This window comes from Sminthopsis crassicaudata, chromosome 3 (genome assembly GCF_048593235.1).
Source record: "Sminthopsis crassicaudata isolate SCR6 chromosome 3, ASM4859323v1, whole genome shotgun sequence".
Classification (NCBI taxonomy): domain Eukaryota; kingdom Metazoa; phylum Chordata; class Mammalia; order Dasyuromorphia; family Dasyuridae; genus Sminthopsis; species Sminthopsis crassicaudata.
This window is the reverse complement of record NC_133619.1, coordinates 655,886,644-655,912,263: the sequence shown is the minus strand read 5'-3', so window position 1 is coordinate 655,912,263 and position 25,620 is coordinate 655,886,644. Positions and strand designations below refer to the sequence as shown.

Here is a 25,620-nt window from a genome sequence, read left to right as displayed (position 1 = left end):
GGCAAAGATAACCATCTTTGGTTACTTGGTTTGGTTCCCTTGACAAAAGATACATTTATCCGTTGTTTCCTATCTTAAAGGGGCCCAGTTTGTGGCACCCCAAAGCATTTATAACATCGAGGATCAGAGGTTACCAAAACGTATACAATGATAGTGGAATAATGCGGAAATACTGTATAAATCACCGAAATGTGAGAGACACTAGGGACACATGCCGTTGGGAAAATGGCGCCCGTGGGCTTGCTCAAAGCAGCGTTGCCACAACCTTCCATTTTAACCCAATATCTGCAAAGGGCAGTGAAACGAAACAACCAAAGGCGGGGATAGCGTCCTTGCTCTGGAGGCTCTGACTTGCTCCATTGCACCATGCAAGCGTGGTAACTACACGAAGACAGAAGGACCAGGGATGGCTGAGCTAAGGCTTCTCACGGAGACGGCTGCGCTGCCTGTGCCCGCTCCTCCCTCCATCTCCCTCCAGGCGGCTGCGGCAGTCCTGCTCCTGCGGCCCCAGCTCCTCGCGTGTGCGCGCGCCCCGAGTCTCAGGGAACTGCGTGCTCGCTCCTCACTGTTAGCCCTCGGAAAGTCGCGGCGGCTCCTGGCCTCCGCACCCCTGGCTCCGTCCGGTGCTGGGCCTCACTAGCGCCGAGAACACGCAGGAAGGCCCGTAAAAGGCATTCCACTCCTCGCATCCGCGGGTGTCAGGCCCGTCATCGTCAGCATGGGGGCCGACGCGGGGAGCACGCAGCGGAAAGGCTGGGGCGCCCAGCCCAGGTCACACGAGCGGAGTGACCTCTGGGGAAATCCCGCTCCCTCCGGGTGTGCTGGCGGGAGAGCACGTGCCCCCTGGCAGTGACACCTAAGTGCCAGCTGAGCTTGGCTGGCCAATTACTGGGGAGGAAGCATCCAGCCAGTGGGGAGGCAGCAGCCACCTTCCGGGGACCCAGCCCGCCAGTGCAATCGTGAGGTCGGAGAGGAAGCCCGGCACCGCGGCCACCGAGGGCTTCTAGCTTGAGAGCCGGAAGAAGCCTCGGAGGCCACGAGACCAAGTCCGAAAGGCCGCGAGTCCGACCTCCGAAGCCGGCCCTAAGGACCAGAGCCCATGGGGCCTGGGGAAGATTCGGGGCGGCAGTGTGTCTAACGCGCCACCAGGGGCGCTGCTCATTTTTTGTCATTTCGGCGCAGGTCAGACACTTTCCTCCTTCACTTTGGGGTTCTGCGACTGTCCTCCCAGGAATCCTCCCGGCCTGCTGGGAGGGATAAAGGGTCGGCTTAGGGAGTCAGGGGTGAGCCACAACAGGAGGCACCCCCCGAACGAGAAGCCGGGCGTCACCTTCTCAGCTCTTCTCTGCACACGCGCAGAAGTCTCCTCGGGTCTCGAGACTACAATTCCCACAAGTCACTGCGGCCAAAGAGGTGACCGCTTCCTTCTTCGTGTTATATGATGGAGGCGCGTCCTTGGGGGAAACTTCCGCTTTCGGTCCCTCTTTGTTTCTCGATCCTCTCGATTGTTTGCTCCTCCCGGTGAGTCTCCCCGAGCTGCCCTGCGACCACGTGATGCTGCCTCGAGACCCAGGCTCTTGGCCCCGCCCCCGTCGCACCGGTTCTGGGCTTCAGCCAATCAGCAGCGGTTCCGAGCGCCCCGGTCCCGCCCCTGCGCTCCCAGTGGGCTGGGCGGACTGCGAAGGATCCCTGCCCCAACCTGGGGGGCGCCTCGGGCTCGGGCCTGGTCCGGGCCTCTTGACCCACCCTCCTGGGCCGCCCGCCTCTCCGGATGCGCTTACCCTGGTGAGGCGCCCTCAACCGCCCTTCCGGGGGCTCGACGTCCGGCCCTCGGGGGGCCCGGCCCCGCCCGCCTGCAGACCCGGGCCTCCTGTCGTGGCCGGAGCCCGCTTCGGATTCCTCGACCCCGGTGGCTTCCAGCGGACCGGCTGCTGCCCCCTGCAGAGTCCCTTCTTCCGGCCATGCCTCAGTGCCCCTCCGCCGCCTCCGCGCAGCGGGACGCCCAACCCCGCCCCCCCAGCCCCACAGGTGCCTTATAGGACCTGCCCTTCCCCATTAACGTGTAAGTTCTGCGGACACAGGTGGTGCTTAATAAATGCTGGCCTTGCCCCTTCTAAAGTCCCCCTTCCCAGGTCCCCCTCGCCTCAGTTTCCTCATCTGCAAAATGGTTACGTGGGTGCATGCCCCTCCCGGGGACATTGGAGGGTCAGAAGAGGGCCTTGCAAATCCCCAGGGCCAGATAAGGTGTAGTTCATTAGAGGCCAGCACTGGGAGAAAGGGCCTTGTCGGGACCCCCGACCCCACTCCCGACTTCTCCCGTCCCATGCCCTCTGACCTCTGGGCTGCTCTCAGGGGCGCCGCGCCCCGCTTTCCTTACCCCTTCCTCAGAACCCGAAGTTTCCTGCGGAGCTTGGGCCCAGGTTCCGCCTTCATAAGTCAGAGTCCCCGCCAGCTCCGGGGTCTGTTTTACACCCCTCAAAACAAGCTCCGCATTTATTTTTACTCACACGTGTGGACCTAAGGAGGAGGGGAGGGGCGGGCTCCTCACGTGCCCCGGGCCAGCCAGGCAGGGCCTGCTGGGTGGCAGGCGGCCCCGGGCTCCGCTCCGGGCCGCGCCTCGGCCTGTCCACCCCGCCGGCAGAGCGCCAGCCTCGGCCTGACACTTCTGCTCTTCTCCTCAGCCGTGCCTTCTGACCACGCTGCTCTTCCACCGGAGGAGGGGGGGATGGCCGATGTGCTCCTGTCCAGCTGGCTCCAGCAGGTGAGATGGGGCCTCAGCTGTCCTCTCCGGAGCGGACACCCCGAACCGAGGCTGGGGGTGGGGAGAGGGGGCGGCCTCGGCTGCTCCTCAGCCGCTGGCATCTGGGCCCGCAGGCGCTTGCCCAGAATCCCTCCTCTTTCCCAGCCTCGTTTGCCGGGTCAGCCCGATTTCCCACGTGCTTTCATACTTCATATAAAGCAGTGATATTTTTACTTTTCCTGACTTGAAGCTCTCCGCTTCCGCCTTCGGCACCGGCTGCCTGGAGCGCGCTCCCTGCCCGCTGCTGGGAGAATCCCGGTCCCGAGTTCCTAGAAGGACCCTGGCGGGGCAGCGGGATTTTCCTGCCCGTGTCTCGGCCTAGTGTTTGTCGGTCCGACGTAGGTTTCCGCCTCACAGAAGGAGGCCTAAGGAAAAGGCGGCTGAGACGGATGTTGTGGTGGATAAAAAGTACACGCTGCACATACAGCTCATTGACCGGTGGCAAGCAGTCAGGTAGAAGGTATAGCACCCCCCTCTGGGTGACCCTCCCGGACTCACTTAACCTCTCTGAACCTAATTTTTTATCCCTAAATTGGGATAATGTTAGCACAAGTATTGTGAGGCTCAAGAGAAATAATGCATTTGTCTACTTAGAGCACCCTAGAAATGTCAGCTTAAGACAAAACTTAATGAACATCAAATGCAGACTTAGGAAGGTTGAGGAGAGCCCTTAGAGTGGGTCAAGGAAATATGAAAAAATAAAAGTAAAATGAACTAAAATGTGCTAGGGAATAGCACCTTTGAACAGAGCCTAGCATGATGTTCTCAGGTGTTTGGTTAAATGACATGAGATCCTTGAATAAAGTCACAAAAGCCGCTTGGGGTTGCTACATGAAGCAGTCACATTTTAACTTAGTAACATTAAATTGTATCATTGGGAAGATGTTCATTATTTCCTAAGGAATGGTGATTGAGTACTAAGAGTGTTCATATTGCCTCTAACTGGAAATTCCGCTTGCATTGTGTTCCCTGTTGTTCATGGTATATGTCTGTCTCATTACCAAATGTATGTGGACTGTGCCAGGGGTGGGATTTGTGCGTTAGGAGGAAAGAGCATGAGTGGAGTCTCTGGGGATAGTCTGTCAAGGGCTCTGAATAGTTTGGTGTAAATTAATACTGAGCTGGTACTGAAATAACTTTCATTGACTCTCTTTTCTGATTACATGATGTAGGTAAAGAATTTGTCTCCCCAGGGGCTCAGTTTTCTCATCTGCAACATGGACTATAAGTACTTTCTCTACCTACCTCACTACATTAATGTGAGGGAAATGTTTTATAAACCAAAGGGTTGTGAGAAATATATGAAAGGGAAGAAAGGCCAGAAAAAATTATAAACAAATTTAGAAAATTATGTGTTGAATTTACTGCATATATTTATGCATATTTAGTTATAAGTACATGTATGTTTATTTTTATTATATTATTTCCACATTTATATGCTTAAAAAAAAACCAAGATGTATATAGATCCTTAATAGTTATTTACAAGTTCAGGTACAATCCTTACCTTCTGTTGCACTGTGTCTCTGGAAATGCCCATTTTATTTATGCTTATTAAGTTAATATTAAATTAAATAAAAAATAAGTCAATCTGAGCTTTTCTTATCATGGGAAGTAGAATCTAATAGCATCAAGCTCTTAGTACAGTGTTTGGCACAAATACTTTTTTTCCCCCTAGAATCCTCTATACTCTTAAGTAGCAATCTCTAAACTTACTTTGAGCTTCACCTTTCACTAACATCCGTCTGAGGGAAAGTCTCTGGCTAAGCAGAAATGCCTTCTGTGTTTCAGGAGTCTGTGACATTCAAGGATGTGGCTGTGGATTTCACCCAGGAAGAGTGGAGACAACTGAACCCTTCTCAGAAGGAGCTGTACAGGGACGTGATGCTGGAGAACTATAGGAACCTTGTCTTCCTAGGTGAAGATACTTCCCCAGAGATTCAGAAAATATTCATTCTAGTCCATTAGGCTGATGAGCAAAGTTTCTTTGACATAATAGAACAGAGAATCCTAATCTTTTTGCTCCCTATTTATTCTTAGAATAACAGGGTTTTTTACTTTGTGAAATTGGAAAAAAAGCCTGTTCCCCATCCTTTGTTGCCTTAGATCAAGGTAATACCCCAGGTTAGATATCTAAACATTTAGAGGATCAAAAGAATTTGATAGAAAAAAAGGACAAATGAAAGTATTTTCTTTCTGATTCCAAACCCAATTTGTGAATTATACATCCATTCCCTTCACCTCTCCAAAAAAAAAAAAAAAAAACCCACACCAAAAACCCCCCATAATGACAGCATAATTAAACCTGCTTTTTAGGAACCCATTATAGAGCAGCTTTCAGAGAGTCTTGTTGTCACCCCTGGCTCATGCCTTCCTTTCCCTCCAGAATGAGCTGTAATATCATTCTGAAGTGATTCTCCGTCCTTGGTAATTTTTCATTTTTCATGAGTAGAGTATCCTGTTTTCAAACCAGATGTGATCTACCAGCTGGAACAGAGGAAAATACCATGGGTGCTGGGGCGAGAAGTGTCCAGAAACACCTGTACTGGTGAGTGTATGGGAGCCAGGCCAATAGGAGCTGTTGTTTTAGGCCAATTATTAGTCAGGAAAAAGTACCTTAGTTATGTTAGGGAACTCTCCTCCAAGTCCCTGGACCCTTGTAGAAGGGCGTAAAGCTGTTGAGCACAAATTATCTTGTATTCCCAAGTGAATGGCAAACAGATCACTTCTTATGAACCATTCCTTCAGGTTTGCTTCTGTTCTCAGAGAAAACAGTGTCCTCAGCAAGAGACATCTCTTTCTCATATTTTTATTTGTATTTTTTTGCCTTTTTTTCCTCAAGCAATTGGGGTTAAGTGACTTGCCCAGGTTCACACAGTCAGGAAGTGTTAAGTATCTGAGACCAGATTTGAACTCAGTTCCTGACTTCAGGGCTGGTGCTCTATCTACTGTGCCACCTAGCTGCCCTACATATTTCCATTTCTACAGAGTTACACAGCAGACATTACTTACCTTTTCCCTAATCATTCCTAATAGATCTGTAGCACTCTCCTAGGACTTAAAAGATAAAGAAAAAATATATTCTTTACATTTGGTTTGTGTTTCTGGTTAGAAATGTAAGGCAAACCCAGGTCCTTATAACACAGAAGGGACACTAAATTCTCAAAGGCTACATTAGGGGATTGATTAATCTATGGCAGGTCCTGCCAAGCTTAAAAGCCTCCTCGTATTAGTCCAGTATGTCTCTTGTTAATGGACCCTTGTAGCAAGTGCAGAAAGGATTATACTCAAAGTAGCCATGGGCAAAAGTTTGGGGCTATAGTACGGCTAGAAGACCATCTACTAAATTATAAGGGAATAGTGATCTTTGGACCAAGAACCCACAAAGAAAAAATCGCACATCTTGGAAATACTTGAAGATGACTTTTGGCCCAAAATTCCATCCAGTCTTGATTCTGTTTTCTAGATTAGTAGCTGCCCTTCATGCTTGATGTTGTCATCAGATTTGATAAGCATTGTCTTCTCTGATCTAAAGTTAGCTGATAAAAATATTGAAGGGGGAGAACATCAGGGTACAGGAGACACCAGAGACCTCCCAACAAGTTAATTTCAATCCCTTGATCTTCAATCTTTATGTAGGAGAGTTTGCTGAGACATTTAGTAACACATTCTCTTCATCAAGATTATCATAAAAGATTTTTATTTAATTTTTTTTGTCCATTAAAATTTTTTTCTCAGCTACATTTACATAATTTTCTTGGTTATACATGCACATTCATTTATTTTTACATATTTTCATATAAATCATCTTGGGAGGGAAGAATCCCAGGGTAGGGGGGAAACAAGAAAAAAAGAAATCGAACATAGCATGTGTTGATTTACAATCCATCTCCATAGTTCTCTCTCTGGATGTGGATGGCGTTTTCCATCCAAAGTTTTTGGAATTGCTTGGATCACTTAACTCCTGAAAAGAATCAAGTCTATCATAGCTGATTATCACATAATCTTGCTATTATTGTATACAATATTTTCCCGATTCTGCTTGTTTCACTCAGCATTAGTTCATGTAAATTTTTCTAGGCCTTTCTAAAAATCAGCCTGTACATCATTTTTATGGAATAATATTCTAGAACATTCATATACCATAATATTCAGCCGTTTTCCAATTGATAGGCATCTACTCAGTTTCCAGTTTCTTGCCAGTACAAAAAGAGTTGCCACAAACATTTTTGAACATGTGGGTCCTTTTCCTTCCTTTAAGATCTTTTTGGGATACAGGTTCAGTAGAGACACTGCTGGATCAGAGGGTATGCAGTTTGATAGCATAGTTCTAATTGTTCTCCAGAATGTTCACACCCATATGAAAAGGTGTTCCAAAATCACTATTGATCAGAGAAATGCAAATTAAGACAACTCTGAGATATCACTACACACCTGTCACATTGGCTAAGATGACAAGAAAAGATAATGATGAATGTTGGAGGGAATGTGGGAAAACTGGGACACTGATACATTGTTGGTGGAGTTGTGAACAGATCTATCTATTCTGGAGAGCAATTTGGAACTATGCTCAAAAAGTAATCAAACTGTGCATACCTTCTGATCCAGCAGTGTTTCTACTGGGCTTAATATCCCAAAGAGATCCTAAAGAAGGGAAAGGGATCCACATGTGCAAAAATGTTTGTGGCATCCCTTTTCATAATGGCTAGAAACTGGAAACTGAACGGATGCTCATCATTTGGAGAATGGCTGAATAAATTATAGTATGTGAATGTTATGGAATATTATTGTTCTGTAAAAAAATGACTAGCAGGGTGAATACAGAGAGGCTTGGAGAGACTTACATGAACCGATGCTAAATGAAAGGAGCAGGACCAAGAGATCATTATATACTTCAACAACAAGACTATATGAGATCAATTCTGAGGGACGTGGCTCTCTTCAACAATGAGAGGATCCAACTCGGTTCCAACACTCTTTCTGTTATTTGCTTTTTGTTTTTCTTCCCAGGTTATTTTTACCTTCTTTCTAAATCTGATTTTTCTTGTGTAGCAAGGCAACTGTCTAAATATATATACATATATTGTATTTAACATATACTTTAACATGTATGGAATTACCTGCCATCTAGGGGAAGAGGTGGAGGGAAGTTGAAACAGAAGTTTTTGCAAGGGTCAATGTTGAAAAATTACCCATGCACAAAATAACCTCTTAACAGGAAATGAAGTAGTGGTTGTTTTTTTAAATATATTTCAGAATGGGAAACTAAACCTGAAATAAAGGAATCTGTTCCAGACACTGATATGCAGAAATCGTCCCTGGAAAAATACCCAAGAAATAATTACCAGGATTCCACACAGGAAGAAGACTGGGATTGTGATGTTAAGAAATTTTCTAACCATAATGAATTTGGAGAGTCATCTCACTATAACTCAAGCCCTTTTCAGAATCATGTAACAGATATTATAGAGAGAACTTATGGATATGATGAATATAGAAGAGCTTTAGAAAAGAGCTTTCATTCATACTGGAGAAAAACCTTTTGAATGTGAAGAATGTGGAAAGGCCTTTATTTTGCGAGCACAACTTACATCACACCAGAGAATTCACTCTGGAGAGAAACCTTATGAATGTACTGAATGTGGCAAAGCTTTTAGGTCCAACTCGTCTCTTACCTACCATCAGAAAATTCATACAGGAGAGAAACCTTATCCATGTAATGAATGCGGGAAGGCCTTCAGATCGAAAACACAGCTCAATTCCCACCAGAGAATTCACACTGGAGAGAAACCTTATGAGTGTAATGAATGTGGTAAGACCTTTGCCCAGAGCACACCACTCACTACCCACAGGAGAATTCATACTGGAGAGAAACCTTATGAATGTAATGAATGTGGCAAAGCTTTTAGATATAACTCTTCCTTTATTTACCACCAGAGAATTCATAATGGAGAGAAATATTAATTTAATAAACATGGAGAGGCCTTCCTTTGGGTAGAACATGCCTTACTTCCTATCAGCAAATTCATATTAGCAAGAAATCTTATGAATGTAATCAGTATTAGAAAGCCTTTGGCTGGAGAACACAACTAACAAGATATTCATCCTAGGAAGATTTCTGAATGTGGAACAGCATTCATTTGAAGCTTATCACTTCTCTGGTACAAGAAAATTTCAATTATAGAGGACCCCTGAAAGTAAAAGCAATAAGTCAAAAAGCATTGTTGCAGCTAGGACAGGTGTCTCCTGTTTATTTCCCCCACCATTTAGCAGTAAATGCTTTCTAAAGGGGTAATTGTACGAAAATTTAATAGCTACAACAAAGAGATGAAGGCTAGCTCATGTAGAAAACTGATGTGTTTAAGCTACATATGCTGCGCTGGAATTTTTGGCTTCAGTTAACTGACTTCTTGACTCCATATCAAGATATAGAAAGGGGTAAGTGCCAGTAACTGAGATGTAGGTCCACAGAAAAAGCAGGAGCCCAAAGGAAGATTGTTGACATTACCTTATATAGGGAAACCTCACATGGGTTGTCTTTTTTTTTTTTTTTTTTCTTCAGCATTCTGTGGTTCTAAAATATATTGTGTGTAACCCAAGGGCCAGGCTTACATTTTGTTTCCAGAGGACTCTGCAGAAGCCTATCTACAGACATAGGCAATAGCTTTTGAAAGGCCCCTTCAGCCTTAACAAAGTTAATGAAGAATAAGACTTGGGGCGCTTTTAAGAAAAGAAAAAACTAACCCTTTCTTTGTCTCTCCCCCTTCTCTCTCCCCAATCCTCTTATGTACGTGTATATGTGTGTAAACACACACACAGATGTAGATATATAGATATGTAGATATTGATATAAAGATATAATATAGTGGAACTCGGAGAACATGCAAAAACTCCTATGAAGTGATGAAAGAAAAAAAGTATAGCCTAAAGGATAGTATGCATGTTGACTATTGCAATATAAATGGAGACAGCTTCAAAATGTGTAATGTGTGGTTATTTCATATATATCTTCTAATATGAGTGTTTCCTAAGTAAAATTATAACATCGTAGAGAATAGAAGCATATAAGACTAAAGTGAAGTAGAAAACAAAATCAGTGCAATTAATATAAAAGGTAATTGGGGGGAAATCCCTTGCATCTCATTTCTAATGAAAGTCTGATGTCTCAATAAATAGGAAATTACACAAGTATGTGACTGAGATCTATTCCTTACTAGATAAGTGATCAAAGAATATGGAGAAACATCTCAAAAGAATTACAAACATAAAGCATGTGAAAATACATTATATCATTAATAAAAGAAATAAAAGTCAAAACAGATCTGAGTTTTCACCGTACACTCAGCAGATTGACAAAGATGATAAAAGATGGAAATAGTCAATGTTGGAAAGATTGAGAAGATGGGCATAATATGTTTGTGGAACTATGGTTCCAACTACTCTGTAAAACACAGAATTCCAAATTATGTGAAAAAGCGATTTAAATGTTCATAGCCTTTTACCAAGAGATGTTACTATTAGACTTATGCTAAAGAGGTCAAGGACAGAATCAATGTAGCATTACTATATGGAGAGCAAAGAAGTAGATAAAAAGGTTGGCTAAGTGATAGTGGTATATAAATGTGAAGGGATGTTATTGCCATGTAAAAATGATTAGAGATACAAAAAAAAAAATGCAGAATAAGTTAAGTGGGACTAAGAAAATAGGATTGCAGCAATGTAAATGGCAAACAATTTTTTTCATAAGTGGCAAACAATTTAAAACTGAATGCTTCATGTAATTATAGTGACCAGTCTTTACCCCTGGAGAAGAGATGAAGAGATAAATATTCCTCCTTTGGAGAAATGAATAATGGGCATGGGATGTTGAATATAGCATTAGATGTAGTCGTTGTATTGGGTAGTTTTGTTTAGTTTTCTTTTTCTCTATCCTTGGGATAGAGGAGGGGAAAGGAGCATTGTTAAGAAATTACTTTTGACATAAAAAAGGCATCAATAAAATTTTCCAAAATAACTTATTGGTACCAGTATATAGTCAACAATCTTTTCATCTACTTTAATGGATATTGGGTGACTTAGGCAAATCTGCTATACTTTTTTGTAGGCTACTTTAAGAGAAAAGCTATAAAAGATTTTGTCACCCAAGAAAATGCAAGAATGGATTCTTGTATGTATTTGTTATTTCTATTAAGTGAGAGGGCTTTTTGTTCTGAGATTTTTTTCCCCGTAATTTTTTTTTGTTTTGTGTTTATAAAAAAATAATAATAAATTTATAATAGATTTTGGGAAGATGCCAGTGTTTTAAGACATAGCAGAATCCAGTTTCCTCTAACCTCTAAAAATCCATCAGAATAAACAATGATAAAATCAAACCTAATCCACTATAAGTTAGATCTGGTCAAGGACCATACAAAAAAAAAAAAGACCGCTGGAATCTTGGGAAAGTGTTGATCAGAGATAACCTGTAGGAAGGATCAGAGCACAAGCAAGCCAGACACCTCATCCAGATCTGTGGCTGGAGATGACCCAGCCAGCACAATCAAGAATCCCAAACATGAAAGAAGATTCAATCAAGAGTTCATGGTAAAGGAGAGAACCAAAGGACTGCCCAGTATGGGCTATCTCAGGACTCCCTGAGACAAGAAAATGGGGACACACTGAAATATAAGGGAGAGCGACTCGGGATTCCTGCTTGTGATAGGAAATAGGACTGGACCAGCATCCAGGGAGCCTGAGAGCCAAGGCCAATCAACTCTTACAGAGTTGAATCAGAATCGTGCAGAATTATACACCATCCAAGACTACAGGAGCAGAGTTTGCCAAATATGAAAATTGCTAATAAACTGAAAATGGAGACGTGTCAACAAAGGAAAATGTCAAATACAGAACTGAGAAGTGAAAAGGGTAAACCCAAAAGAAGAAAATAACTGTTCAACAAGTCTGAGTATCTTCAAAGGAAATGATGTCATGACCATAAGTTATGGAATAAATGAAGTATAGCTATGAAGGGGGGAAATGGCAAAGAAAATTGTTACTTTTAAAGAGAGAGTGGCAAAAATTGCTCAGGAATTGAATACTTGGAAAATTAGGATGTACCAACCAAAAATAAAACTCAAACCCCACAGTAGCCTAAAAACTGATTCCAATACACAACAAGAAATATTAAAACAAAATCAAAAGATGGGGTGGGGAGGGAGAAAAATAATGTCAGATATATATGATCAAAAAAACAAATTTTAAATCATTACTGGACAATTTTTTATAGATTTTGGAAAGTGCTATACCCTTCATGGTATATGTGCCTATTTAGCCCATTCCTGATGTGAGTAGGTTTTCAGAACTATGAACCCTTCTCACCCCTCTTAATACCTCTGTGTCTATTCTTCCTCGGCACTTCATTTGTATGATAAAATTACTATTTTTACCTTAACTATGCCCCAGTTTCTTTTAAGCTACCCTATGGTTGATATTGATCTTAAACATATGGTATACATTTCCCATGTTAAAAAACAAAAATAAAATGTAAAAAATTTGTCCATGTTAAGTTCCTTAAAATTGATTTTTGATATTGGCTCTTATATTTAAATTTTCTTTTGAGTTCAAGTTTGATTGTTAGAAAGTCTTGAAAATCTCCAAGTTTACTGAATGTCCATTTTTTCTCATTCAATATTATGGATAATTTTGCTGGATATGATATTTTTGGCTACAGGCTAAGATTCCAGGACTTTGGGTCCTTTATTGTGGCTGCTGATAAGTCCTATACAATTCTAATTGTAGCTCCAGTGGGTTTTTTTTTTCCCCTTGTTTCTTGCAAAATTTTCTCTTTGATATGAGGATTTCAGAATTTGGCAATATTATTCCTATTGTGTTTTCCACAAAGGATCTCATTGAGGTGGTAATTGGTAGATTTTTTTTTTTTTCTATTTCTACTTTCCCCTCATATTCTATCACTCCAGGACAGTTTTCATGGATTATTTCTTGCATTATTGTGTCAAGATCCTATTTTTGGTCACAACTTTCAGATAGTCCAATTCTCATATTTTCTCTTGATCTTTTCTCCAGATGTTATTTTTCTTATATTTCACATTCTGTTCTATTTTCCCATTCTTTATAATCTTTTAATTCTTTGTCTTTTATAGCTACATTGGCTTCCCCTTACACAATTCTAATTTTCAAAGGGTTATTTTCATCTATGATACTCTATCTCCTTTTTTAGTTGGTTAACCTTTTTTTTTTTTTAATTAATCTTTGATTTTCTTTGATGGTTTTTATTTTTATTGTGTTCCACTATGTCTCTCATTTGATTTTTGAATTCTTTTTTGAGTTCTATAAATTCTGGGCAGGTAGCCATTTCCTGTTACTCTTTGGGGTGAAAGCTTTTTTTACTTCAGTGTCCTTGGAAGACCAACCTTGATCTTCCCCATTCCCAAAGTAGGTTTCTGTGGATTTATTTGATTTCCACAATATAAAAATTAAATTGAAGTGAAACTTAAATTAGAAAATTGAATCTCACAGGGCAGTGGAGGGTGGAGGTTATCTTGTCCAAAGAAATGTAAGAATGTAAGATCCTTAGGGGCAAGGGCTAACTTTTGTAATCTGGACTGGTTTGCCTCTAGCTCTCTACAGTTACCTTTCCCTTCTAGAATGGAAGCTCCTTGGGCAGGGACTGGATGGAGTGGGAAACACCCTACTCTGTTAAGCATTTGATAGCCTCAGGCTTTCTTACCTCATTTTTCAGAAACTGCTTTAGAAACCCCAGCCAGTGAAGGAGCCAAGGCTTGGGGAGGGAAGCTTGTGTTGGGGAATAAAAAAGAAAATGCCCTTTGCTTCTGTGTCTCTCTAGTCAGGCTTTGTGTGTTGGAGACTGCACACCATGAGAAAGAAATAAACTTTTTTCCTACACTCACGCGGGACTTTTGATTGTTTTAGTGGTCTTACTATTCCACACAGCTGGGGGCTTGTCTGGCATAAAAGCTCCACTGAGTGGTGGTGGGGGGGGGGAGGGGTCTTGAGCATGAGTGGCTACAGGACAACTCCCTGACTGTTTTTCAGTGACCCTTGGTCTGGTGGAGGGACTATCGTAGTTACATGAGCCTAAGGCTGAGGAGAAGACCAAGTAGGGGAATAGGAAAAAGTAAGGGAGGAATGTGGGATCCATTGTAAAGGAACAGTGCACTGGTCAGTCTCCTAAGTCTGTGCATAGATCCCAGGTAAGGAAAAGGTGCCTGGGGAACTGGACCAGGGTTACTGTTAATTCAGGCAACTGTGGGAAGTCTGCTGAGAGTCCCTGACAAGGGCACCCATCCCAAGCCTTGGCACCAGGATATGTGGGACAAGATGTACCATTTGCAAAGGATTTGTAGTCTTGGGCTGACAGTCTGAATCTGGGCAAGAGGCAAAGTAGGTTAAACTTGCTCTTTGCCCATAATTAGGAACTGATATGGGAAAGTTAGAATCCAAGTTGAATAGTAAGATCCCTTCCAAAAAATACCTCTCAGTCCTAGAAGAGCGGGGATGTCAGGAAATCTAGAGCTGAAAAAATGTTAGTGATCTGGAATCACTGGAGTGTGCAAGAAGAGTCTGCACAAGAAATAGGAAATTAAAAAAAAAAAAAAAACCAAAAAACCTGTAGGGGAAAAGCACTAAAGAAGTGGGTTTCTGGAAGAGAAGAGATTCTCCAGGATATAGGGAAAGAACCACTCTGCACTAGACAGAAAGAAAAGGGATTTAAAAGCAGTTCATGTTTGTGTGAATGTGTGTGTTATCTGTTTTTCTCAGCTGAATTACAATGGAAAAGATCGGGCCATTTTAAGATTTAAAAGTGCTTGTTTTGGGTCTCTGCCTGTCAGGCATCTTGATTCACACCTTTATTTTTCTTAAGCTTTCAAGTTTCTCTTTAGATGAGTCTATGTTTCCCAATCCCCAGAGTCCCAAAACTCTTCTCAGGGGATTCTGGACTCGGTAAAAGGGTGTGCTTTATCTCCACATGGCTTGGGGAAACCTAGGGAAATTCAATCTTTTCCCCTTCCCTATACAGCAGTCCACAAGGACTTAGAGAAGAGACTAAAGTTGAAAGTGGGGAGATAGGAGCCATTACTATTTTGCTCCCAAGGGTCTGTGCCTCTGTCTCAGATCTAAATACTTTACTGTCATTTCAAAGATTTCAGGCAGTCTAGGAAAATGTAATTTTTGAGGGGGAGAAGTTTTTTCCAAAAAATGTAAACAAAATTTCTGTGTGTTTAAAATGGTATATGATAAAGTTACCTTCAATCTGATGGGGCTAAATCCTGAAAATGTACCCTTTAATCTGTAAAAGAAGGGAGATTCTGGGTCTCAGATTCTCCCGCAGGAAAATCTTACTTTCCCAGACAAGCCCTTCCCAAGTTAAGTGGCTTCATTCAATTGGAGATCTTGGTCAAAACACCCTCCACTGAAACTGAGATCTTTTGGGGTGGCCCAGATCCCCTTAAAGGAGTTTCTAGACTCTGGGAGGAAGCCTCCAAACTCCAGTTTAACGATTTTATTCAATTGGATCTCTGTCTGCTGGTCCTTCACTGATTGGTCCAGGCACCTCCCAGCCCCAGGCCAACATTTGACCATATGACCAAGGTCTGTTAATCCACCTTTGCCAAATTCCTCATTAGGAATTTTGCCCGCTAAGAGAGCTTCCTTCTTAGTGAACAATAAATTTCCCTTTTGCCTCACAGACTTTTCAGGTTTGAGAATTCTTTCGCATTGGACTTGCACTAACCAGAAGGGATTCCCCATCCCAATTCTTGCACCTCTTCTCTACCACTTCTTTTTTACACATCAGTCTCATTGTTTAATGAACATGATCTATAGTTTTCTTGCTCTACAGGCACATAGGACAGTTTAGGATTTAAAATTTGATTAGTGATTAGCTTGGAATAAGAGGTACAAAAACAAGAAAAAATACCTTAATAATTAGACTGACCAAGTCAAATCTAATGATTCCATGAGACAACAAGATATTTGTTCAGTCATTTCAATGGAGTTCGACTCTTTGAGGCCCCATTTAGGATTTTCTTGGCAAAAATACTAGAGTGGTTTGCCATTTTCTTCAGCTCAGTTTTACAGATGAGGAATCCAGGTAAAATCAAATAACTTGCCCAGGCCCACAAAACTAGATTTCTGAGGTTGGATTTGAATTCAAGAAGAGGAGTCTACCTGACTTCAGGCCAGGCCCTCTCTGCACTGTGCACCCTAGTTGCTTCTATATCAAGAAATATTCAAAGTTATAAAACTGGGGGAACCAAGGGAAAAAAAATGTGAGAACACTCAGCAAAAATAATTGATCTGGAAAGAAGATTTGCTTGATGGTCTTGAATGAGATAAATCATCATTGGACTACTTAAAAGTCATAACAGCAAAAACAACAAAAAAGAACCTAGTCATCTTATTTCAAGAAATCTTAAGAAAAAACTGCCCAGATCTTTTATAACCAGTGGCCAAAATAGAAATTAAAAGAATCTACCTGAAAGTAATCCCCAGATGAAAACTCCCAGGAATACTGTAGTCAAAATCCAGAGCTACTAAGATAGAAAAACACTACTTTAAACAGCCAAAAAGAAAGAACCATAGTCAGAATCACATGAGATCCAGCAGGCATCATTCCTAAAGAAGCAGAATTGGTAAACTGACCACAATGCAATTAAAATTGTATATAAATGAAGAGCTTTTAAAGAAAACTTTAAAATAATTGGAGACATTAAGTTAAAGCTAAATAATTGGTGGATCAAAAAAATCATAAAAAGAATAGGAAATTTCTTCAAATGGGAAAGAGAAGAAAAGGGATAAGCATTTAAAAGCACCTACCATATACTAGACACTGCTAAGCGCTTTTTATAAATATTTTCTGATTTGATCTTCACAAAAATCTTGTGAAGTAGATTATTGCCATTTTCCAATTGAGGAAATTAAGGCAAATATTAAATGACTTGCCCAGAGTCACACAGCTAATGAGTATCTGAAGCCAGATCTGAATTCAGATATTCCTCAATCCAGGCTCAGTGTTCTATATAGTGTGTCACCTAGCTAACTCAAAAAAAAAAAAAAAAGAGAAAGAAATTTACAATGATAGAACATACCAAAACATGCCATCATTAGGAGGAAATGTATATCTCTAAACACTTTCATTAACAAAATAGAAATCAACAAAATCAATGAATTGGGCATGCAAAAAAAGCCAAAAACAAAACTAGAAAGCAATGTATCAACCAAAGTAGAAATACCAAAGTAGAAACTCTGAAAAGCAAAGAAAAAATCAATAAAACTGAAATTAAACTACTGAATTAATGAAAGAAAGCATGAATTTTTTTTCAAAAGCAAACATTTAACAATCTGATTTTTTAAAGAGAAGAAAACCAAAATGAAGTAGAATTGACAATAAATAAGGAAATAAAGGAAACTACCAGAATTATTTTTTCACTTTATCCCAACTAGATTTATAAGTTAGATGAAATAATATGCTTATAAAAACATAAAGAATCCAAATTAGAAGAAGCTGTAAGAGCCCTTTAAATGGGCACCACAGTGCATCGGGAGATTGAGTGGTCCAGAAGTAATTTCTGTGAATATTAGGACTGCTTTGTAGGTGGGATCCTGTCCATGATGAGATAGCTTCGTAATGGGTGACTCTCTCGCTGATTGGCTGTGTGTGTGACCTCACAGGCCCTATATAAGCCCACTGCAGGCAGCAGTCGCTCTCTTTAACCTGGCGCTCTTTACCCTGGTTCCCTAGCCTGGGTGGCCAAGCCAAGATGGATAGCCAAAAGAGGTAAGGATTTTAGTAGTGAACACATGGGTCTTCTGACCAGGTGTTCACTTGGGAACCAACCAGTCAGGGCATCAGTCAGGGCATTATGTGAGTAGGTATAATAAAGGCTTTTAAGATTACACGTGGCTATTCTTGAGCGCGCTACCGGTTATTAAGCTATAGATTCAAGAGATTGTGGCCAGAGACCTTTGAAGGCCTCAGAGAAGGTGAGCTGGGTAGAGTTCACACTGCAAAGGACAGTGGTCAAAGGTACTCTGGTGGGTCTAGGACAGACTAGTAATTGTAACTGCCAGGAGAGCACGTTACAAGAAGCAGAAGTAGATACTTTCTTTTTAATTATAAGAAAAAACTATTGTAAAAGCCATAATTAAACTTCTGAAGAAAAAAAATCACCAAGATTGACAACTGAATTTTATGAAATTCAAATATACTTAATTCCAATATTATACAAACTGTTTGCAAAAGTAAAAGGATCCTTCTCAGTGCTATAATGTAGTTATGATATTGATACCTAAAACAAGTGAAAAACAAAGCAGAAAAAGAAAACTATGCACCAATATTATAATGATCAATGATGCAAAAACATTAAATATCAGCAACATATTAAAGAGATTATATCTATGATAGACTTGATTTATACCAAAAATGAAGAGTTGGTTCAAGATAAAGAAAACTGCAAAAATAAAAGACCATTAAAAAATGATTATTGCAATGCCTAATGAAAAGTCTTTTAATGAAATCTAACCCGTTTCTATTAAAAGCAATAAAATGCATAAAAACATCCTTATCTTTAACAGGGTATGATCTCTAAAACCAAGAAGACACATATATATGGAGAAAGATTGGTACTCTTTCTCATAAAAATAAAGAATGCCATTGACGTTGCTATTTAACATGGTTAGAAATGCCATCTGTAGAATAAGTTAAAAAAAAAAAAAAGAAATTCAGGAGATAAATAAAAGCAAAGAAGAAACAAAGAATTTTACTTTTTTTCCAAGTGATTTCCAGAGAATTCTAAACAAGTTAACTGAACCAGTATAGTTAGCAAAGTTGCAGAATATGAAATAAATCCATATAAATCTTGAGCATTTCTCTATATTACCAATAAAAGTAAGTAGGAAGAAACAGAGAAGTTCCTTTAAACATGAATAGAGTATATATGATATTTTGATGTTTATCTGGCAAGATAATATATCTTGGGTAATATATGAATGAAACTATAAGATACTTTGCAAAAATAGAGACCTAAATAAATGGAGAAATATTAAAAGATCATGGGTAGACCATGCAAATATAATAAAAATGACTAACACCTAAACTAATTTGCTTATTCAGTGTCATATCAATAAAACTATAAAATGATTGTAAAGCTAGGAAAAAAATAATGAAATTCACCTGAAGGAATATTACATCAACAATTTCAAGTGAAACTGAAAAATAACACGAAAGAATTAGACTTAGCAATACCAAATCTTGAATGGTACTATAAAGCAGTAATCATCAAAATGATTTGATAGAGTTAAAAAAAAAATGTCCAGTGAAAAGATTAGGCAGAAGCAAATAAAGTCAGTATTCTCCCAAATTTTGGCTACCACATTAAAGATTCATTGTGATAAAAAAAAAAAAAAAAAAAAAAAAAAGAAACCTGGAAAAATTGGAACGTAGTCTGGTAGAAACAAAGTAAAGACAAACATTTCATGATGTTTAGATAAGCCCAAATAGATACATGATTTAAACATAAAGTATTACATTTTAAACAAAAGAGCAAAAAACACATTACATAATTGATCTAGGAATAAGGAAAAAAATTATGACCAAACAAGGAATAGAGTTGATAACCAAAGGCAAAGAATGGATAATTTTGATAGTATACAATTTAAGTTTTTGTGCAAACAAAATCAATACAGCTAAAAACTTGAAGGGCAACAGTTAAATGGGGAAAAATTCTTTGCAGCAAATTTCTGTCATAAAAGACTCATATTCAAAGTATACTAAATTTTCAAACATTTTAGTCCAAATCTAAGCTTCAATAGTTTAATAGCCCTAATCATTTTAAAGCTCAAAATTGCACTAAGATTTTTGAGACATATTCTGTAAGAATATGCTAATGAAATATGCTATCTACTTCTTGGAAGAAAAGTAGAGAGATTTAAAATGTCAAATGACATTTTTGATAATAACCAATATAAGAAATTATTTTATGTAAGTATGCTTATTGGTTATATGAGTTTAATTCTTTTTTCTCCCAATGGGCTAGGAATTCAAGGTGAAATAAGCAGAGGCTACCTCTCCCCCTCAGAAGAAGAAATATGAAAAAACAAAAGAGGAAGGGAATAAGTGCCATTAAGTGTCAACTAAGTGCCATGCACTGTGCTAAGCATTTTATCAAATGGTTTATCCTCACAACAACCTAGTGAGGCACGTGTTATTATTATCTCCATTTTACAGTAGAGGGAGTAGAGGTTAAGTGACTTGCCCAGGATCACAGAGCTGGTAAGTGCCTGAGACTGGACTTGAACTCAGACCTTCCTGACTCCAGGCCCAAAACTAACCTTAATAGAGTCACTAAGGCATCTTTTTTTTTTTTTTATGCAGAGAAAGGTAAATTATAGTCTTTTATAGACAAACAGCATTATTTTGAAAGGTACAGGTTGAATCTATTATAATTAAAAATTAAGGCAAACTACATAATAAATATCTACATTTTCGAGAACAATATTTTTTCTATTTTTCTTTATATGTGGAAATGGCCATTTCATCTGGTATAAGTTAAAAGTTAAAATAAAATAAATGAATGTTATGTGAAAAAGAAAAAGTTTAGATAATATATCTACTTATCGGAATGTGTCAATGCTTACACTGGAGAAAATGAGATGAAAATTAATGCTAGAACAGCATTTACTCACTGATACTCTGAGAAAAAGAACATTTGTAATCTGGATGAACTTTTTCTTTACACTGCAAAATCTCTTCAAAAGGAAACTAATAAAGGTCTCCTACTATAATCATTCAAATATTCTCTTAGGGTCTCCATTCAATTTTATGGGCCCCCAAAATTCAACAAAATCTAAAGTAGGATATATGAGTCTGTATTGCAGAGAAGGGTTTATTTTGAGAGGCAGTCTTATTTTAAAGTAACAAAATGAACATTTATAAGAAATTAGTGTTACATTAACAATTCCCTGCTTATTTTTGTCCCTTTTGGAATATCCTCTTGTGTCCTTTTAAATATTTCACTGATGTTTGTTTTCTTCCTTTTCTTTTTCCCCATCACTATCATTATCCTCCCTTTCTTATTTCTCAAAATGTCTTGCTTATAATTAAAAAAATAGTTAAGTAAAATGAATTTGTGTTGTAATGAAAATCAATACATCTCAAAATATAGTTTTCTATCTGTCCCTATAATCCATCATCTCTCCACCAAAAGAAAGAGGTATGTTTCATTTTTTGGGAGTCTTTATTAGTCATTACACTTATCTAAGAACTTAACTTTTTCACTTGTTTTCTTTTACTCTGTTGGGGTGAAATACTTGTCCTCACTTTGGCTTCACTCCATTCTGAATCAGCTCTTAGAAGTCTTCTTAGATTTCCCTGAATTCATCCCTTTATCATATATAAATATAGACAGTATATACAATGTTGAAAAAGAGGTTTCCAATACTGGGGCTTATATATCCATTAAATGATTTGGGCAACAAGTATAGGAACTACTGGAAAAAAAAAATTTAAATTTTGAGCCTTTCAGCTTGAGACTATTCTTTTTTCCTGTATCGAAAGATTCAGATCATGTAAATATTTATAAATTTAATGACTATTAAAAAATCACTAATCTAGATAAGTATAGAGACTTTATGGTTATCATTGCATTCTTATTGGAGCAGATTCCTGTGAACATCTCACTGCTTATAATTTTTCTATGCAGTTATAAGTTTGCTGTGCACCTGGGGTGAAGGAATTTTTTCTTTTTATATCTTGTTTTGACCCAACAGACATTTCACCACAAATGCTCAAACAATGCCCTTAATAAAATACTTCCTCCCTAAATAATCAAATAAACTTAGATCATAATGATTGTGGCAGGATGGTATGTGCCATCCTGCATTTTCCAATTTAGTATTTAACACAAATAAAGGATGCATGTTTTCATTTTGTTCTTCTATTAATCATAGTATTTTATATTTCTGAAGGATTTTCCCTATTCCTGAATTCTCAGTTTGTTAGCACATAACTATGCATAAATAATTCAGAGTATTCTTTTTCTTCTAGTTTTGTTATGATTTCACCTCATTCTTTTCAACTATGAAATAACTTCCCATCATCCTTTACAGCACGATAAAGTTCCATTATATTAAAATGTCATATATTGTTCAGCCATAATCATATTGTTGGGCACTTTGATAGTGCAAATAATGCTATTATGAATAATTTTGTTTATAGGAATCTAAGGAGACCAATCTTTCCTTGGAGCATAAACCCAGTAGGGGGGTGCCTGGCCAAGTATCTTTTCTTGAATAATTAAAATTTGTTTATCAGACTAATTTAATGCATTTGCAACTCATTAGCAATTAATTGGCATGCTTGTATTCTCAGTTTCTCTACTCTCTGCAATTCCTCTTGGTATAAAGGTGATATCTCAGTTGTCTTAAATTCCATTTCAATCTAGATTAATTATTGTTAACATTTTTTCATTTGTTTGTTGATAGAAATAGAAATGTCCCTGAAAAGAACAAAGACAGAATTGGATTGGAACAACCATACAGAAAGGAGATCTGTGCTAGGGGAACTCCAATTGCAAGTGTTATGATAGACCAAGGCTCTAGGTTTCTAGGAGGGGAAAATAACACATGGGAAAATCTCTGACCTTATTAATTTTTTTAAATGGTGACCAAGGAAATGTTGACCAACTTCCTAGTTCTGGCTTTTATGGGCAAAGGACCAAGGAGCAGAATGAGAGAAGAGAGATCTTTGACCAATTAAGAAAGAAAAGGAAATTATATTGATGATCTGGAGAAGTTTGGACTAGAAGAGTAAATCAGAGATAGAATTTAGGGAGGAGAAATTTGGTACAATGTGCAGAACTGCCTCTAAATCTAGATACTTATCTAGGTTTGAGAAATGAGCCAGATCTTGTTGATACGGATGTAGGGCGAGACAGCAGTGACTCTGAAGCCCTTTTACCTAACAGTGCTCGTCTGTCAATGATTGTAAAAATCATCTGGCCTAGGAATGTAATAATATTTCTTCCCTTAGATAATCCTGAAGCCCTTTGACCTAAGAAATGCTCTTGTCTGTCAATGATTGTAAAAGTCCTCTGGCCTAGGAATGTAATAATATTTCTTCCTTTAGATATATTAGTAATCCTGGAGTTCCCCAACCTAAGAGCGTTCTTGTTCTAACAACCTGTCTGTCAATTATTTCAAAGTCTTCTGGTCTTAGAAAAGTCCTACAAACATTACTGACTGTCAAATATAATCTGTTGGTCAGTAATGACCAATGTTCCTGAGACAAGAGTGAACAGACCACCCCTCAAACCTACTTGTAAGCCATAAAATTAGTAATAAGTAACATGAAGCTCTGATCCAACTTTCTATAAATCTATCTTCCTTCTCTTGGATCCCTTGCTAAAATCCCTTATGGAATCTAGCCTGCTGTTGTCAGTATAACAAGCTCTTTGCCCACTTAACTTGGAGACTGGATCTGCGAACTGACCTGGGGACCCCCAAACGTTGTGGGGTCCCTTATCCCTCAATAATGTTATTTTCAAAACAGGTTTTTCCTCTATCCCCTGATCTTGACTCATGCACAAGTCCTCCGTGTATTTCTAGATGTTTCATCGTGCAGCTGCAAAGAACTGGAAACTGAGGAGTTCTCCATCAACAGCGGAGGAGTGAACAAACATGAATGTGACCTGATGGAAGCCATTGTGATTTTTAGAAATGATACAGGGGATGGTCTCCCAGAACCCTGGGAAGACTGGTTGGAACTGATGCAGAGATAAGCCAGCAGAACCAAGGACACACTTATGGCAACAATGGTTACACTGTAACAACAACCAAAAAATATAGAATCTGAGTAACAAGAAAGTGTGAAGGACTGGCCAGAATCTGGGAGGACCAGAATGATGCAATGACGGTGTGAAATTGTGTTCCCTTTAATCTGTAAAAGTAACACTCTAAAATTGTGTATCTTTCAGCTGGAAAGAGGGGAGATTCGAGTCTAGGCCCTCCTGGGAAGCGTATCTCCCCAGACAAGTCAAGCCGCATCATCTGACTGGGCCATTTCTAAGGCAAATCACCTCCATGGATAGCCGATCGCTACTCAAATGCAGGCTGAAAAAGCCTTTAAAGCAATTTCATTTGGGAGGTCCTGGTCGATCAGCTCAGACTGCCCCACCCCCACCAAGATCTGCTCACATAACAGGTTTCCGGTCACTCATGTCTTTGCAGAATGTCCAGAGCAGTAGCTGCCAGGACCTGCCCGCTGAGAAGACATTCTCTTCTCACTGCCGGCCTCCATTTCCCTAATAGGACTTTGCCACTATGGAGTCAGTCTCTTAGCAAAGCTGACTTCTCATCCAACAATGAGCCACAAAAACTTCCGGTTCCCGAATTCCTTCCTGAAGCACCCGCGCCTCCCACCAGGGGATCCCCGCACCTCTGGCTGCCGATGCTGGAACCCCATCGGCAGCATGTTCCCCTTCCATGCTTGGCTTGGCTTTTAGGAAACAAGTGTTTGTGTTTTTGTTTTTTCTTGCTTCTGTTCTGTTTTCGGAAAGGGGCGGGGAAAGGAGGAGGGAAATAAATGCTTGAAAATGAAATATATATATATATATATATATATATATATATATATATATATATATATATATATATATATATATATATATATATATATATATATATATATACATATAATTTATTTTATTATAGCTTTTTATTGGCAAATATATGCATGGGTAATTTTTCAACAATGACCCTTGCCAAAACTTCTGTTCCAACTTTTCCCCTCCTATTTGTAAAAATTTTTCTTTCACAGTAAAAAAAAAAAAAAAAACCTCTCCCTCTGCCCCGACAGAGAGCCTCCCTTCCTCCAGGGAGCCTCGAGTGCCGCCCACCGGACTCGCAAAACAGAGGCAGAGGCAGCCAGTCCCGTCATACATCACCTCAAGAGGTGTTTGGAACAGCTTCTTGACACATGCGCAGAAGCCACATACATCTGGCCTCTGGACTACGATTCCCAAATGACCATGCGTTCATAGGAGTTTCCGCTTCCTGCCTCGTATCCAATGTCTGCGGCAGGCCATCGGAAGGAACTTCCATCGGGCGGCTTTTTCTTTGTTCTTCTGTCCCGCCTCTCGAATTTAGCTCGGTTTCCTTTTGTCTGAGTGACGCTGTCCTCTAACCAATCAGTTGAGGGTCCTGGTCGCCCCGCCCCATCCCACTCGGGAGGTGACTCTCGTGTGGATGAGTGCGCAGCTAAGAAAGCGCTAGGGCTGCTGGGGTTTAGCCTTCGCGCCCCCCACCCTCACCCTGGACTGCAGCCACGCCCCTTCCTCGGATCGAGGATGACGCAGACACACCCCTTCCCCGGCCTAGCGCGTTAAAGGCCAGGGCGCTTAGGCACGCCTCTTTCTCCCGTGATTGAAACGTTCCCGGCTGTGGACACGCCCCCTCCTGCACTGCTGGGATGGCCCTTCATGGAGACACGCCCCTCATCCAGGGTCAGGAATGGCCTGGGGCCCACAGCCGGTACTTATCCCGGGGGCTGGAAAGGACCCGGGTGTAGCGCCGCCCCGGCCCACGGGCTTTAAGCAGGAGCCCCGAGGCCGCGCGGCCGCTCCCAGCACCTAGCCTGCCCTTCCGGGCTGCGGCCACAGCCCCGGCTTCCTCGGACCTCCCTCCCTCCCCTCCCCCAGCCCCTCCTACTTCCGTTATCTTCCCGGGGTTTCCTATTTGCGCGGTAAATAACAATAAATATTTCCTGACGGAGGCGCTTGGATCGAACCTGACTCCGGCCGCAGTGCG

The 25,620-nt window shown here is 40.3% G+C and overlaps 1 protein-coding gene across 3 annotated transcripts; it reads left to right on the top strand.

Annotated features, from left to right (window-relative positions):
- The first annotated feature begins 852 nt into the window (after window positions 1-852).
- On the top strand, window positions 853-24,413 carry LOC141564728 (uncharacterized). Of its 3 annotated transcripts, none has more exons than XM_074307595.1 (5): window positions 853-2,062; window positions 2,682-2,761; window positions 4,591-4,717; window positions 5,252-5,347; window positions 23,422-24,413. In XM_074307595.1, exons 1-5 carry the CDS (start codon window positions 1,555-1,557, stop codon window positions 23,592-23,594), a joined length of 984 nt encoding a protein of 327 aa, XP_074163696.1. In that variant the 5' UTR covers window positions 853-1,554; the 3' UTR covers window positions 23,595-24,413. The 3 variants fall into 3 exon arrangements, with proteins under 3 accessions (XP_074163696.1, XP_074163697.1, XP_074163695.1); XM_074307596.1 differs by having other exon boundaries at window positions 872-2,062; window positions 5,273-5,347; XM_074307594.1 differs by lacking the exon at window positions 23,422-24,413 and adding an exon at window positions 8,056-13,701 and having other exon boundaries at window positions 910-2,062; window positions 5,273-5,347.
- Window positions 24,414-25,620: the final 1,207 nt, after the last annotated feature.